Source organism: Anomaloglossus baeobatrachus, chromosome 1 (genome assembly GCF_048569485.1).
Source record: "Anomaloglossus baeobatrachus isolate aAnoBae1 chromosome 1, aAnoBae1.hap1, whole genome shotgun sequence".
Taxonomy (NCBI): domain Eukaryota; kingdom Metazoa; phylum Chordata; class Amphibia; order Anura; family Aromobatidae; genus Anomaloglossus; species Anomaloglossus baeobatrachus.
In genome coordinates this window covers 930,773,886-930,791,486 of record NC_134353.1, presented here as the reverse complement: position 1 = coordinate 930,791,486, position 17,601 = coordinate 930,773,886, and the positions used below count along the sequence as shown (strand labels likewise).

General features: G+C 53.6%; 1 protein-coding gene across 1 annotated transcript in view; it reads right to left on the bottom strand.

Annotated features, from left to right (window-relative positions):
• Positions 1–14,044, bottom strand: part of MBD2 (methyl-CpG binding domain protein 2) — a 34,480-nt gene extending 20,436 nt beyond the window's left edge. Inside the window, exons 1-2 of the mRNA XM_075343480.1 lie at positions 13,844–14,044; positions 2,748–2,907 (exon numbers count right to left, since the gene is read on the bottom strand). Of these exons, the coding sequence (XP_075199595.1) occupies positions 2,748–2,907; positions 13,844–13,953 (270 nt within the window). The 5' untranslated portion in view covers positions 13,954–14,044. The remainder of the gene's footprint in view (positions 1–2,747; positions 2,908–13,843) is intronic.
• Positions 14,045–17,601: the final 3,557 nt, after the last annotated feature.

The window sequence follows — 17,601 nt, the reverse complement described above, 5'->3', positions numbered from 1 at the left end:
CTCAGGATCAGTAATGTAATGTATGTACACAGTGACTGCACCAGCAGAATAGTGAGTGCAGCTCTGGAATATAATACAGGAGGTAACTCAGGATCAGTACAGGATCAGTAATGTAATGTATGTACACAGTGACTGCACCAGCAGAATAGCGAGTGCAGCTCTGGAATATAATACAGGAGGTACCTCAGGATCAGTAATGTAATGTATGTACACAGTGACTGCACCAGCAGAATAGTGAGTGCAGCTCTGGAATATAATACAGGAGGTAACTCAGGATCAGTAATGTAATGTATGTACACAGTGACTGTACCAGCAGAATAGTGAGTGCAGCTCTGGAGTATAATACAGGAGGTAACTCAGGATCAGTACAGGATCAGTAATGTAATGTATGTACACAGTGACTGCACCAGCAGAATAGCGAGTGCAGCTCTGGAATATAATACAGGAGGTAACTCAGGATCAGTAATGTACACAGTGACTGCACCAGCAGAATAGTGAATCGGACATGTCAGACACGTCTGTGTAGGAATAGCTATAGATTTGTGCTGCTCATGTTACTGGAAGGAGCCGTGTGTGCAGGCTGCGAGCCTCTATATTCAGTTTTGCTTCTCACTGGTGCGGAACGAGACATATGGTGGCAAGTAAAGTATACAGCGGGGGATGTATAGTCTATCACACTGGCGGTACATGTAATGTATATACAGACTATTACTGAAACATGGTGGAGGAGAGCTGTACAGGTCCGGGCAGAGGGATCACATGAAATGATGGAGAGCCGCACTGTCCTGTGGATACAACCACTAACGAGGCCTCCACAATTAGTGAGAAATGCAAGAGTGACCGTCAATTTTATTTCATAAATCACATAAATATACCAAAACTTCTACATTTTTTTATGTTAAAGTGGCTACAAATAGAACTTTAACGTCAGATCGCTATGCCTGCCGATCTGAATGGGGTCTTTAGGCTTATTTCAATCAGCTAACTATACAACACACTACCTCTTGATGCCGCACAGGCTTGTTCTACAATTTCTCAGCTCACCATGAAATGACAGCACAAGAAATTCTGCAGATTTATAATTATATGTTATGTTTCGCCTATGGGGGAGTCTTCAGGGGGACAGACTTTGAAGCAGATCGGTCAGCGTTCTACTCAGTAGAGCAGCTGCAGACGATTGTGCAGCTCTGACAGCGAGGAGCTGACTGTTAGACATAGCCAATACCCTCATTAAGAGGGCAGAGATGGTTTATTACAGTCTCTGCCTTCTAAATTGATATATACACTATGGTATTAATGGCACACTATAAGTGATTTTATATATATATATATATATATATATATATATATATATATATATATATATATATATATATATATATATATATATATATATATATATATATATATATATATATATATATATATATATATATATATATATATATATATATAATATACACACACACACACACACAAACACACACACACACAAACACACACACACAGTGTTGAACAAGCAGTCTGTATACAGTATGAGGAGTCAAAAGAGCACTTTCTATTCTGGACCCAGCCATCATGTGAGGAAGAAGAAGCTGCTGGGTCCTAACTGCTCTGCCAGGAGGCTGAATTTCCCCTGTAACTAGGACTCATACACCAGCCCCATTAACAGGGGAAATCGGATTTGAAAAAAGGAATTTAAAATGTTGAAATGCCCCCTAAATTAGAGCAGCTCTCACTTCACTTCTTCCAGATGTCTTGATTCATCCAAAGGAAGGGTTTCATGCTAGGTATGTACCAAGCAAACAGTGAAAGGGAAGCAAAACCCTGTTTCTAGGGAAGATGGTGATCTACTGCTGGTCCCTGGGATCCTTCACTGCCCTAAATAGGTTCTGCGCCTATGCACCGAGCCGGATACCTGACCCTAGGTATCCCTAGTGCTGGACCCTAAATAGGGAGTGGGTGGGATGAGCTCTTCGTCATCCCGGCTAAACAACTATAGAAGACACAAGGAGGACACACACTGAAAGTGCATGAACTACTTATCTACAGATGACTCAGGTAGAAGTTCAGCAAAGTTTCAGCAATGATACCACAGAGGAGTACAAGACACCTGCTTGCACCCAGGGATTGAATGATCTGAATATCAATTGCACCAGTCCACGGATGAAGGAAGTATAGAATACTGATGATCAGCAGCTAGGTGGAAGGCAAGCTCCGCTAGGTCCTAAAGGGGGAGAGATGAAAACCCAGCAGGAAACTAATGAATACTGACAGCAAAAACAATAGAAAGTCAGAGAGTACTTTGCACAGCCAAACACTGTGACCTTCTATTGCCAGAAACCACATAACTGACTGTCACCTGTGACAAGAGGACAGCAAAGCCAGCGCTGTTTGTTATGCCATGGAATCCCTGAGGCCAATGTCACGCAATCCCCAGGAGAAGCAATGCCAATAGCGCTGGAACAGCACCAGCACAAGAGTGGAGTATAGGTGTTATTTTTTTGTGGGGGAAACAGATTGAGAAGGAGTTGTCTGAATATTGGACAATGCCTTTAAATCGCATTTATTAGAACCCCTGAAAATGTGACTGGTCGGGAACGAACTTTCGTAAGTAAATCGTTTAAGCAAATTAGTCAATAACGACCCCTCTGACTGTACTCCCTGCCACCATCACAAGGTGGCGCTGTTTAGGGAGCGTGATCACTTGTGGATGTAAAATTTAAGTAATGAAAACTATCACACACCTTCGCTTGGTTGAGAGCTTCGTTACGTAATCTTTGTTTGTTCTTCTGCAATTTACTGGGCATCATCTTCCCCGTCCTGAAGTCAAAACTGCTGAGGTCCACCGTGTTGCCCAGGTACCTCGCCAGCTGGGGCTTACTCCGGAACTTCTTACCGCTAGGACTAGAAAGAAGACAAAAAATACATCAGTAAGTATGGGTCCATTCAGACCAGGAAGGGGGGAGGGGAGCCTAAAAAACTTTGTTATCGCATGGCACAGCACGCACCTTCCTCCTAACAAGGGAAGATAGCGGTCCCAGGCGGGGAGGACGGGGCAGGATGGGCCCAGGCAGGACGGACGGGGCGGGATGGGATTGGCCCAGACAGGGAGGACGGGGCGGAATGGGATCAAGCAGGGAGGAAGGACTGGGTGTGATAAAATGGGCCAAGACAGGGAGGACGGGATGGGATGTGATGGATCCAGACAGGGAGGACGGGGCGGGATGGGCGCAGACAGGGAGGACGGGGCGGGATGGGCGCAGACAGGGAGGAAGGGATGGGATGATGGGACGGGCCCAGGCAGGGAGGAAGGGATGGGATGATGGGACGGGCCCAGGCAGGGAGGAAGGGATGGGATGATGGGACGGGCCCAGGCAGGGACGACGGGGCAGGAAGGGACGGGCCCAGGCAGGGACGACGGGGCAGGACGGGACGGGCCAAGGCAGGGACGACGGGGCAGGACGGGACGGGCCAAGGCAGGGACGACGGGGCAGGACGGGACGGGCCAAGGCAGGGACGACGGGGCAGGACGGGACGGGCCAAGGCAGGGACGACGGGGCAGGACGGGACGGGCCAAGGCAGGGACGACGGGGCAGGACGGGACGGGCCAAGGCAGGGACGACGGGGCAGGACGGGACGGGCCAAGGCAGGGACGACGGGGCAGGACGGGACGGGCCAAGGCAGGGACGACGGGGCAGGACGGGACGGGCCAAGGCAGGGACGACGGGGCAGGACGGGACGGGCCAAGGCAGGGACGACGGGGCAGGACGGGACGGGCCAAGGCAGGGACGACGGGGCAGGACGGGACGGGCCAAGGCAGGGAGGACGGGGCAGGACGGGACGGGCCAAGGCAGGGAGGACGGGGCAGGACGGGACGGGCCAAGGCAGGGAGGACGGGGCAGGACGGGACGGGCCAAGGCAGGGAGGACGGGGCAGGACGGGACGGGCCAAGGCAGGGAGGACGGGGCAGGACGGGACGGGCCAAGGCAGGGAGGACGGGGCAGGACGGGACGGGCCAAGGCAGGGAGGACGGGGCAGGACGGGACGGGCCAAGGCAGGGAGGACGGGGCAGGACGGGACGGGCCAAGGCAGGGAGGACGGGGCAGGACGGGCCGGGCCAAGGCAGGGAGGACGGGGCAGGACGGGCCGGGCCAAGGCAGGGAGGACGGGGCAGGACGGGCCGGGCCAAGGCAGGGAGGACGGGGCAGGACGGGCCGGGCCAAGGCAGGGAGGACGGGGCAGGACGGGCCAAGGCAGGGAGGACGGGGGAGGACGGGGCAGGACGGGACGGGCCAAGGCAGGGAGGACGGGGCAGGACGGGACGGGCCAAGGCAGAAAGGACGGGGCAGGACGGGACGGGCCAAGGCAGAAAGGACGGGGCAGGACGGGACGGGCCAAGGCAGAAAGGACGGGGCAGGACGGGACGGGCCAAGGCAGAAAGGACGGGGCAGGACGGGACGGGCCAAGGCAGAAAGGACGGGGCAGGACGGGACGGGCCAAGGCAGAAAGGAAGGGGCAGGATGGGCCCAGGCAGGGAGGACGGGAAGGGATAAGGCAGGGAGGATGGGGCGTGACGGGATAGGTCCAGACATGGAGGACAAGTTGGGATGGGACGGGCACAGCTTAAAGCCAATGACACAAAAGGATTTGATTTACTGACAGCAAGCAGTGCTGCTAAAAATAGCCCAATTCATTATCTGATAATTTTTTTTATTCTTTTTATTCACTTTTCTTTGCCTTTTGGTTACAGATTCCAGTTTTATTTATTTCCATCAAATTATTATTCTTCAAAAAAAAAAAAAAAGGAGAAGCTCGCGGGGGTGGGGGGGTTGGGTTTACGAATGTAGCCAAAAGATTAAAAAAAAAAAAAAAAAAATGTTCTTTATTTTTGCTTATTAATTTTATTTGGGCCTTTTTTGGGGAGTGGAGGGGGCAAAATAGCCCCTTTTTCATTGCAATGTCATTCACACCCAAGAGAGTGCCATGTCCATAGCATAAAGCAAACAATGGGGCAGAGGTGACCCTACCCACAGGATAACTGTAGGGGTGCAGCTGCTGGGACCCCTATGTGAATGTGTTAGTGAGCATGTGCGAGCACCACACCTATAGTCAGTGGGAGTAGCAGAGGCTGCACATGCTCACTTCGGCTTTATCCGCTCATGTGACTTTTGTATCCTCTTTCTCCGGATCGGTGATGACTTTAGCGGGCGGACCACCACAGAGCACCCATATATCATCTATATTGTCCATAGGTAACATTTGTTGTGTATGATACAACCCCTTTAATTCAGATGTGAACTGAACCCTGCAAGCACGGTCATCACAAATAACCATTATTAAAAACACACTTGAGATGTTGCAGTTTTCACTCTGAGCCGCGCTAGGCGCTGACACTTCATGTTGTGTGGAGGCAACTTTTCAGCAGTAGTCTCATTATCATCACAGGCAGGATTACAATGGATGGTAACACTTCTAAAAAGGGCAGAATATCCACAGTCGGTGATGTCACAGCTCAGCGCCTCCTCCTTTCCTGCACAGTGACCTCTGCGCAGTTGACAGAGCATGCCCACACTGCCCACTACACTTGCTTTCAATGCCCAGAGGGCTGCTGTAAAGCAAATCACTAAAGTAGCAAGACCCCGAGGTGTGAAGGTCCCATAAGTGGCCACGGCACAGCAAAGTACAGGATATTTTTGGTGCATTCTGCCCACACCGGCCGCGGGTGCAGCACACTGGTTCTGTATCATTTAGGATGGTCCCCCCCAAAACCAGCCCTAAAAATGGCTTAGGTTCCCCAGTCTGGTTCGAGAATGTCCGTGTGTGGCGCAGAGACCGTCAGTGCCAGGTTCATCCACAGAAATCCTGAGGGTCTGCATTTAACTTATAGGTTTAGGGTGCGATAGCCCCAAAATCTGGACCTACCAGACTACCCACAAATCAATGCATGAGCCCCTTTCCCCCCACTGATCCTAGTAATGAAGGGGCCACAGCGCTGTGTGCCCTCACAATTCATGACGAGCACGTATGCTCAGCCGACCTGAGCGTGCACGTGTATTGAGGACACAGGAGCAACAACTGTGGCCAAACAAGTCTGTAGGATTCCTTAAGTTCTCAAAATCGAGAGTTACCCCCTATCAAAAGGACATGGGCTAACTTGCTTAGGGCCGAGGTTCTGACGGCTGGGACCTGCAGGGATCCGGAGAACGGGACCCCCATCCTGAACCGCGCAGCACATTCAATGCAGAGCTCTGGAGGGGGTCCCGGAGGGTGACTTGTGATTTGGGAAGAGCCCTTTAATAGGGTTGTGCTTGCACTTTGCAATATAGGGATTTCACTAATTTAGCGCTGTGCCCCATAGCGCCCCCTCTAGCCTTCCTGCTGGGCAGGGAACTGCAGCCGACTCGCCGTCATCCTCAGGATTGTAGGGTCCGAAGTGTCAGATCTTCCCCAGCAATAAACAGATGGCGAATCCGACCAATGAGCCACCATCGCACAGAACATCCCTTTAAGAGCGGACAGTGCAGGACGCTTTCTTTTAACTGAGCTGCAGGAAGCCGATGTCACAGCAGAGGAACCCGAAAATGACGTCTGATCCTCACAGCAGAGGAAAAGGAGAAGAAGAGCCCGAGGCCGGGGACTGAGTCACCCCGGAAGAGCAGGGCGCCGCACACACCGGCAGCTGCCGCGCTCTGGAGGGAAGAACTCACACATTTCTTCATGCAACGTCCCGACCAACCCAGCCAGTAACCCCTCGCCGGCCCGGTCCAGCTCAGCTCAGCCAGTAACCCCCTCGCCGGCCCGGTCCAGCTCAGCTCAGCCAGTAACCCCTCGCCGGCCCGGTCCAGCTCAGCTCAGCCAGTAACCCCTCGCCGGCCCGGTCCAGCTCAGCTCAGCCAGTAACCCCTCGCCAGCCCGGTCCAGCTCAGCTCAGCCAGTAACCCCTCTCCGGCCCGGTCCAGCTCAGCTCAGCCAGTAACCCCTCGCCGGCCCGGTCCAGCTCAGCTCAGCCAGTAACCCCTCGCCAGCCCGGTCCAGCTCAGCTCAGCCAGTAACCCCTCGCCGGCCCGGTCCAGCTCAGCTCAGCCAGTAACCCCTCTCCGGCCCGGTCCAGCTCAGCTCAGCCAGTAACCCCTCGCCGGCCCGGTCCAGCTCAGCTCAGCCAGTAACCCCTCGCCGGCCCGGTCCAGCTCAGCTCAGCCAGTAACCCCTCGCCGGCCCGGTCCAGCTCAGCTCAGCCAGTAACCCCTCTCCGGCCCGGTCCAGCTCAGCTCAGCCAGTAACCCCTCGCCGGCCCGGTCCAGCTCAGCTCAGCCAGTAACCCCTCGCCGGCCTGGTCCAGTTCAGCTCAGCCAGTAACCCCTCGCCGGCCCGGTCCAGCTCAGCTCAGCCAGTAACCCCTCGCCGGCCCGGTCCAGCTCAGCCCAGCCAGTAACCCCTCGCCAGCCCGGTCCAGCTCAGCTCAGCCAGTAACCCCTCGCCGGCCTGGTCCAGTTCAGCTCAGCCAGTAACCCCTCGCCGGCCCGGTCCAGCTCAGCTCAGCCAGTAACCCCTCGCCGGCCCGGTCCAGCTCAGCCCAGCCAGTAACCCCTCGCCGGCCCGGTCCAGCTCAGCTCAGCCAGTAACCCCTCGCCGGCCCGGTCCAGCTCAGCCAGTAACCCCTCGCCGGCCCGGTCCAGCTCAGCCAGTAACCCCTCGTCAGCCTGGCCATTAACCCTTCTCCTCCCTGGCCCAGCTCAGCCATTAACCCCTCGCCTGCCTGGCCCCGCTCATAAATTAACCCCTCGTCGGCCAGGCCCAGCTATTAACCCCTCGTCGTCCAGGCCCAGCTCAGCCATTAATCCCTCGTCGGCCAGGCCCAGCTCAACTATTAACCCCTTATCGGCCCAGCTCAGCTATTAACCTTTCGCCTGCCTATCCCAGCTGAGCCATTAACCCCTCGCCGGTTCAGATCCACTGAGCCATTAACCCTTAATCTGCCTGGCCCAGCCATTAACCCCTTGCCTGCCTGGCCCAGCTCAGCCATTAACCCCTCATCAGCCTAGCTCAGTCGTTAACCTCTCCCTGGCCCAGCCATTAACCCTTCGCCGGCTCAGCTTAGCCATTAATACCTGACAAGTCCCGCCATTAACCCATTTTGTGGCAATAATTCAAAAACCGAGGGAATTATTGAGAGTAAAAAAAAAAAAAATATTGGTTAATACTGTTAAGTTGTTAACACTGATGAGGGCCAAAATATGGTGCTCACAATGGAGCCATATTACAGTATTTTTATGGGCAATGTGAATTTTCGAGGGGGAAATTTGCCATGCATTACAGAAGTATCGCTGGGGGGGGGGGGGGGGGTCGGGGGTGTTTGGGAATCTGATCCGTCAGCTGAGTATAGATCAGCAGCGTACAGTGACCGGCAGGGCATTTACAGGGGCCCTGCACACCGGACCCTCATTGATGAGACTTATCCAGCGCCCCTGGCGGCCACATCGATGACAGTTCGCTCAGTGTCCGGTATCGTCCTCCGATGCCTTTAGTCCAGAGCAAGTTACCGGTCGACACAGCGCTGCGATCCGTTACATGGCGGCTACGACTGACCGGTCAATGACCAGCACAAATAGGTAGACATTGTCAGCTGCCGGCCCCCCAGACACTCCGACATTACACCCATCAGATCAGACGCTGCTGTGGAGCAAGGAACGAGAGTCTGACGTCACCGGGACAGAAAACGATCCCGAGCAGCAGGACCGCACCCGGCCATAAATCCACCCGCAATCCAGGCTAAACCCGTCCTGTGACTCATCCACCTGCCGATATCGCCCCACAGAACAGTCTCCATGTATCTGACACTACAGAGATAGCGACCAGATCCCGGCATCCACCGCCGCCTGGAAACTAGACCACCACAACACACGCCGGAGCTTTAAGAGACATTTCCTCTCGGCTCCTTAAAGGGTTTGTCCACATATTCTTCCACATCGAGAGGCGCTAGTGATGTGGTCATCCGCCGGCCTCAAGCCAAATACAGGACGGGTGCTCGAGTATCGTCATCCCCCCCCCCCAGTTGAGCGAGCATTCATGTGTATGGAGGGGTCCGGAGGGATAGATGTCAGCTGAGCGAGCGTTCATGTGTATGGAGGGGTCCGGAGGGATAGATGTCAGCTGAGCGAGCGTTCATGTGTATGGGAGGGGTCCGGAGGGATAGATGTCAGCTGAGCGAGCGTTCATGTGTATGGGAGGGGTCCGGAGGGATAGATGTCAGCTGAGCGAGCGTTCATGTGTATGGGAGGGGTCTGGAGGGATAGCAGTCAACTGAGCGAGCGTTCATGTGTATGGGAGGGGTCCGGAGGGAGAGCAGTCAGCTGAGTGAGCGTTCATGTGTATGGGAGGGGTCCGGAGGGAGAGCAGTCAGCTGAGCGAGCGTTCATGTGTATGGGAGGGGTCCGGAGGGGGGAGCAGTCAGCTGAGCGAGCGTTCATGTGTATGGGAGGGGTCCGGAGGGAGAGCCACAGCTGAGCGAGCGTTCATGTGTATGGGAGGGGTCTGGAGGGGGAGCCACAGCTGAGCGAGCGTTCATGTGTATGGAGGGGTCCGGAGGGGGAGCAGTCAGCTGAGCGAGCGTTCATGTGTATGGAGGGGTCCGGAGGGGGAGCAGTCAACTGAGCGAGCGTTCATGTGTATGGGAGGAGTCCGGAGGGATAACAGTCAACTGAGCGAGCGTTCATGTGTATGGGAGGGGTCCGGAGGGAGAGCGGTCAGCTGAGCGAGCGTTCATGTGTATGGGAGGGGTCCGGAGGGATAGATGTCAGCTGAGCGAGCGTTCATGTGTATGGAGGGGTCCGGAGGGGGAGCAGTCAACTGAGCGAGCGTTCATGTGTATGGGAGGAGTCCGGAGGGATAACAGTCAACTGAGCGAGCGTTCATGTGTATGGGAGGGGTCCGGAGGAGAGCGGTCAGCTGAGCGAGCGTTCATGTGTATGGGAGGGGTCCGGAGGGATAGATGTCAGCTGAGCGAGCGTTCATGTGTATGGAGGGGTCCGGAGGGAGAGCAGTCAGCTGAGCGAGCGTTCATGTGTATGGGAGGGGTCCGGAGGAGAGCGGTCAGCTGAGCGAGCGTTCATGTGTATGGGAGGGGTCCGGAGGGAGAGCCACAGCTGAGTGAGCGTTCATGTGTATGGGAGAGGTCCGGAGAAAGAGCAGTCAGCTGAGCGAGCGTTCATGTGTATGGGAGGGGTCCGGAGGGGGAGCAGTCAGCTGAGCGAGTGTTCATGTGTATGGGAGGGGTCCGGAGGAGAGCGGTCAGCTGAGCGAGCGTTCATGTGTATGGGAGGGGTCCGGAGGGAGAGCAGTCAGCTGAGCGAGCGTTCATGTGTATGGAGGGGTCCGGAGGGAGAGCAGTCAGCTGAGCGAGCGTTCATGTGTATGGGAGGGGTCCGGAGGGATAGATGTCAGCTGAGCGAGCGTTCATGTGTATGGGAGGGGTCCGGAGGGATAGATGTCAGCTGAGCGAGCGTTCATGTGTATGGGAGGGGTCTGGAGGGATAGCAGTCAACTGAGCGAGCGTTCATGTGTATGGGAGGGGTCCGGAGGGAGAGCAGTCAGCTGAGTGAGCGTTCATGTGTATGGGAGGGGTCCGGAGGGGATAGCAGTCAACTGAGCGAGCGTTCATGTGTATGGGAGGGGTCCGGAGGGGGGAGCAGTCAGCTGAGCGAGCGTTCATGTGTATGGGAGGGGTCTGGAGGGGGAGCCACAGCTGAGCGAGCATTCATGTGTATGGAGGGGTCCGGAGGGATAGCAGTCAACTGAGCGAGCGTTCATGTGTATGGGAGGAGTCCGGAGGGAGAGCAGTCAGCTGAGCGAGCGTTCATGTGTATGGGAGGAGTCCGGAGGGATAACAGTCAACTGAGCGAGCGTTCATGTGTATGGGAGGGGTCCGGAGGGAGAGCAGTCAGCTGAGCGAGCGTTCATGTGTATGGGAGGGGTCCGGAGGGGGAGCAGTCAGCTGAGCGAGTGTTCATGTGTATGGGAGGGGTCCGGAGGAGAGCGGTCAGCTGAGCGAGCGTTCATGTGTATGGGAGGGGTCCGGAGGGAGAGCAGTCAGCTGAGCGAGCGTTCATGTGTATGGAGGGGTCCGGAGGGAGAGCAGTCAGCTGAGCGAGCGTTCATGTGTATGGGAGGGGTCCGGAGGGAGAGCGGTCAGCTGAGCGTGCGTTCATGTGTATGGGAGGGGTCCGGAGGGAGAGCAGTCAGCTGAGCGAGCGTTCATGTGTATGGAGGGGTCCGGAGGGAGAGCAGTCAGCTGAGCGAGCGTTCATGTGTATGGGAGGGGTCCGGAGGAGAGCGGTCAGCTGAGCGAGCGTTCATGTGTATGGGAGGGGTCCGGAGGGAGAGCCACAGCTGAGTGAGCGTTCATGTGTATGGGAGGGGTCCGGAGGGAGAGCAGTCAGCTGAGCGAGCGTTCATGTGTATGGGAGGGGTCCGGAGGGGGAGCAGTCAGCTGAGCGAGTGTTCATGTGTATGGAGGGGTCCGGAGGAGAGCGGTCAGCTGAGCGAGCGTTCATGTGTATGGGAGGGGTCCGGAGGGGGAGCAGTCAGCTGAGCGAGTGTTCATGTGTATGGGAGGGGTCCGGAGGAGAGCGGTCAGCTGAGCGAGCGTTCATGTGTATGGGAGGGGTCCGGAGGGAGAGCAGTCAGCTGAGCGAGCGTTCATGTGTATGGAGGGTCCGGAGGGAGAGCAGTCAGCTGAGCGAGCGTTCATGTGTATGGAGGGGTCCGGAGGGAGAGCAGTCAGCTGAGCGAGCGTTCATGTGTATGGGAGGGGTCCGGAGGGAGAGCGGTCAGCTGAGCGAGCGTTCATGTGTATGGGAGGGGTCCGGAGGGAGAGCAGTCAGCTGAGCGAGCGTTCATGTGTATGGGAGGGGTCCGGAGGAGAGCAGTCAGCTGAGCGAGCGTTCATGTGTATGGGAGGGGTCCGGAGGGAGAGCGGTCAGCTGAGCGAGCGTTCATGTGTATGGGAGGGGTCCGGAGGGAGAGCAGTCAGCTGAGCGAGCGTTCATGTGTATGGGAGGGGTCCGGAGGGAGAGCAGTCAGCTGAGCGAGCGTTCATGTGTATGGGAGGGGTCCGGAGGGAGAGCAGTCAGCTGAGCGAGCGTTCATGTGTATGGAGGGGTCCAGAGGGAGAGCAGTCAGCTGAGCGAGCGTTCATGTGTATGGAGGGGTCCGGAGGGAGAGCAGTCGGCTGAGCGAGCGTTCATGTGTATGGGAGGGGTCCGGAGGGAGAGCAGTCAGCTGAGCGAGCGTTCATGTGTATGGGAGGGGTCCGGAGGGGGAGCAGTCAGCTGAGCGAGCGTTCATGTGTATGGAGGGGTCCGGAGGGAGAGCAGTCAGCTGAGCGAGCGTTCATGTGTATGGAGGGGTCCGGAGGGAGAGCAGTCAGCTGAGCGAGCGTTCATGTGTATGGAGGGGTCCGGAGGGAGAGCAGTCAGCTGAGCGAGCGTTCATGTGTATGGGAGGGGTCCGGAGGAGAGCAGTCAGCTGAGCGAGCGTTCATGTGTATGGGAGGGGTCCGGAGGAGAGCGGTCAGCTGAGCGAGCGTTCATGTGTATGGGAGGATAGAGTACGGAAAAGCTTCGTGTGTAGCTGCATTTCCCCACACTGACCACTAGGGTTCAGCGATTCTCTTTTTTTTGCCTGTTTATCGATTTTATTTTTTCCACTCTGTCACTTTCCTTTTCTTTAGTTTATTTTTTATTGTATTTAATTTTATTTATTTTTTTGGGTGGGGGGGGCAGGATGAGGATTGCACAGTTGTAAAGGATTGCGTGACTTTAAAATTAAATATTATATATATATATATATATATATATATATATATATATATATATATATATATATATATATATATATATATATTAAAAGAAAAAGGGGGGGGGACAGAAAACCACCAAAAATAAAAAAATAAAGCCTGCAGAGTTCTACAGCACAAACTAAAAAAATAAAAGAAAAATAAACATATCCAATATTTACAGCCACGATCCGGCCCCACCTCTGCACTCATTAGATGGACCGCTCAGGACGCACAAGACCGATCGTCTCCAGCCGCGGACGTCGTGGTTTCATTCACTGACAGTCGGCGGAGATCCTGACAACAGCCAGAGATTAAAAAAAAAGATTTTTTTTTTTGATTTTTTTTTTCCTATTACCGTCCGCAGTTTTTGCTACAAAACTTTTATCTTTATTCGTCACTAGAAAGTTTTGACAAAAATAAAAAAATAAAATTATTTTTTTTTTTTGTTTTGCATAATTTTACCCTAGTGTTTAAATTAAATTAAAATTAAATATAATAAAATTAAAGCACTATTTTTTTTATTTTTTTTGGGTGGGCGGGGAATTCAACGTGCGACATTTTAATACTTATAAAAAATAATAAAAGCAGAAATAAATAAATAAAAAATAAAAACACAAATTGCACCGATTCCCGCTGGCATACAATAATTTCCAAAAAAAACGTCTGGATGGTCGCTGCCATCGGGTGCGGCTTCATCGCTCACGTCTGACAGCAACGAGGAACCAAAAAAAAAAAAAAAAAACTTTATTGGAAACTTCGGAAACGTTTTCTTGGGTCTGGTTAACCCTTTATGAACCTGAAAACGTAAAAATAAAAAATCCGACACCGGTACGTGCTCCGCCGGCTGCGACACGACGATCTCATCGGACGACGGTCGCATGACTCGTAAATTAAAAAAAGTAAATAAAAATAATATTTTATGTTTTAAGTGTCACGTGACCCGTGCTGTCACTAGCCCACTTGCTAGCCACCAGCGCTGCCGCCAGTCACCTGCCTCCCCCTCACCTGAAGTAGTAGACATCGCTCTTGCCAGCGCTCAGTCCGGACTTTCTGATCACCTCCTCCTTCTTCCAGCCGGGCGGCAGTGCCGGACAATCCATCCTAATCTTCTCCATGGACCGGCTCAGCGCCCTACACCATCGCCGGCCGCCGCGCTCTGCCCCCGCCGCACACTGCGCCCTCTGGCGGCCGCAGCGCCATCCAGCAGCGACAGTCTCTTCCGCAATCTAGTCCCGGCGCGAGCAGCGCGGAAGGATATCCCCGACCAGGAAACCGGCCTGGTGACAGCAGCACGTTTAACCCTTTCCTTGCATAGAACAAGTCCTTTGAGAGAAGAGACGTCTAGTCACTTAACGATTGTCTTTTTCTTCTGAGGTTTTGCAAGCAGATTTTCTCCAAAAGCCTTCACTTTAGCACGGGTTTTGTTGTCCCCTTCCCACACAGCGTTTTACAGTGACAGGAAAATTAATGAGATTTCTAATCCCATTCATACAATGCGTTTTTTTCTTTCAACAATCTGCGTTTGTCTATGCTTTCACTGCAGTTTAAGTTCAAAATGGCAGAAAAAAAAACAAAAAAAAAAGTGTGAAAGAACAAACCGCGTTTTTCTACTACGATTCTGGATATTTATTTTACGTTTTGAACCTTTTTCTCTTTCATTTTTTTGAGCTTTTAACCTTTCATGTTTTGAACTTTTGTTGGGGTTTTTTTTTAGGTTTTTTACTTTTCCCTTTTAGTTTTTGAACCTCTCCCATTGTTTTATTTTTAAGTTTTTAACCTTTTTTCATATTTTGAAACTTTTTTTCTCTTTTAGGTTCTTAACCCATTTTTTCCCCTTTTTTCTTTTTATTATTATTAATTATTATTATTATTATTATTATTATTATAGCGCCATTTATTCCATGGCACTTTACAAGTGAAAGAGGGTATACGTACAACAATCATTAACAGTACAAAACAGACTGGTATAGGAGGAGAGAGGACCCTGCCCGCGAGGGCTCACAGTCTACAGGGAATGGGTGAGAGGGTACAGGAGGAGAGAGGACCCTGCCCGCGAGGGCTCACAGTCACAGGGGATGGGTGAGGGTACAGGAGGAGAGAGGACCCTGCCAGCGAGGGCTCACAGTCTACAGGAAATGGGTGAGGATATGTGGCGCCCTGGACAAGCCAGGGGCCACAGTTAACAACACACACACACACCACACTCCCAGCAGTTCACAGCAGACATCCCCAGTGAAACTTGATTCCTTTCCTCGGGCTCAGACTGACACACCAGGTGGGCGGAGTCAGGAGATGGAGACGCCCACCCAGGAGTTAGCTGGCCTGAGGCAGGAAACAAGCCCAGTCAAGTCTAGGAGAGGAAGAGAGAGGAGGTCTGCAGAGAGGCAGACATAGCCAGGGGCCTAGGATTGGATCCTAGGGCCCTCGTGCAGCAGAGAGTCAGGCAGACGGTAGTGGCCGTCTGAAAAGAGTCGGGGAGACAGTTGGTGGAACCGTAGGTAGCCGGGACTGGGCGGTGGCCTACCGGTACCGAACCGGGGAGCCAGCTGGAAGCCGGAGCGCAGGAGCGTACACGGAGGTGGAAGAAAGGACTTACACCACCAAACTGGGTCAGGGGAGAAACAACAACCGCAGCCGTCTGTGGGCACCCGTCCATCCAGCCGAGTGTTTTACCAAGGACTGTGTCGTGACTACTGGCTGAGTGAGTACCCCGTGCCATGCGGCACAGCGCTGCCCCTGCGACCCTGCACCTTGCCAGGCCCCGTAACCCGCCTACTACCCATCCACCTACCTCACCGGGCCCCGGGACAACCAACCCCCTACCCACGGAGGGGAGAACTAACATCTAGCTGCTCCATACCATCACTCCCGGGATCCACGTCCAGAGCAGCGGTGGTGTCACAACCTCACCACAACCGTGGGTGGCGTCACGGACAATCTCCCTTACCAAATCCCCTTTCACTCACGGGCGAGGAGCGCCGCTCGAGTCCCCGGGATCTGGCCCATCGCTCGAGCCACCGAGCAGCAGCAGGCCACAGCAGCAGCGGCAGCCGGACCCGAGCAGTGGGAGAGCACAGCGTCCCCTCCTCCGCCCGCGACAGATACAGGAGGAGAGAGGACCCTGCCCACGAGGACTCACAGTCTACAGGGAATGGGTGATAGTACAATAGGTGAGGACAGAGCTGGTTGCGCAGTGGTCTACTGGACTGAGGGCTATTGCAGGTTGCAGGCTTGTCAGAAGAGATAGGTCTTCAGATTCCTCTTGAAGCTTTCCACAGTAGGTGAGAGTCTGATATGCTGGGGTAGAGCGTTCCAGAGTATGGGGGAGGCACGGGAGAAATCTTGTACGCGATTGTGGGAAGAGGAGATAAGAGAGGAGCAGAGAAGGAGATCTTGTGAGGATCTGAGGTTGCGTATAGGTAGGTACCGGGAGACTAGGTCACAGATGTATGGAGGAGACAGGTTGTGCATGGCTTTGTATGTCATGGTTAGTGTTTTGAACTGGAGTCGTTGGGTGATGGGAAGCCAGTGAAGGGATTGGCAGAGAGGCGAGGCTGGGGAGTAGAGAGGGGAGAGGTGGATTAGGTGGGCCGCAGAGTTGAGGATAGATTGGAGGGGTGCAAGAGTGTTGGAGGGGAGGCCAGAGAGCAGGAGGTTGCAGTAGTTGAGGCGAGAGATGATGAGGGCATGCACTAATGTTTTTGCTGATTCTTGGTTAAGGAAAGCACGGATCCGGGAGACATTTTTGAGTTGTAGTCTGCATGATGGTGAAGAGGGCTTGGATGTGTGGCTTGAAGGATAGAGCAGAGTCTATGATTACTGCAAGGCAACGAGCTTGTGAGACTGGGGAGAGTGAGCAACCATCAAGTTTGATGGAAAGGCTTGTTGGAGGAGATGAGGAGGAGGAGGAAAGACAATGAACTCTGTTTTGTCCACGTTAAGTTTTAGGAATCGCGCAGAGAAGAAGGATGAAATAGCAGACAGACATTGTGGGATTTTGATTAGTAGAGAGGTAATGTCAGGTCCAGAGAGGTAGATCTGTGTGTCATCGGCATAGAGATGATACTGGAAGCCGTGGGACTCTTACATTTTTACCTTTCTCCTCTTAGTTTTTGAACCTCTCGTTTTTTTATTTATTTTTTTTTAAGTTTTCTAATCTTTCATGTTTTTAACCCATTTCTGTTTTATTGTTGTTTTTTTTACCTTTCCGTCTCTTAGTTTTTGGACCTTTTTCTCTTTTATATTCTTCACCCATTTTTTCCCCTTTTTTCCATTTTTATCTTTCCCCTCAGTTTTTGAACCTCTTATTTTTTTTTATTTTTTAACCTTTTTTCATGTTTTCAATCTTTTCTTCTCTTATATTCTCATGCCGCCCCAGCGCAGACCAGGGTGCTTGTGTCGCGGGTAGAGGAGGGGACGCTGCGCTCACCCACTGTTCGGGTCCGGCTACTGCTGCTGCTCGGTGGTGGCTCGAGCGGTGGGCCGGATCCCGGGGACTCGAGCGGCGTTCCTCGCCCGTGAGTGAAAGGGGGGTGGTGTGTGGTTTGGGGATATTGTCCGTGACGCCACCCACGGTTGTGGTGAAGTTGGTAACACCACCGCTGCTCTGGACGGGGATCCCAGGAGCGATGACATGGAGCAGCTTGGATGTTGGTTCTCCCCTCCGTGGGTAGGGGGTTGGTTGTCCCGGGGCCCGAGTGAGGGTTGGGCATGACAGGCGGGTTACGGGGCCTGGTGAGGTGCAGGGTCGCGGGGGCAGCGCT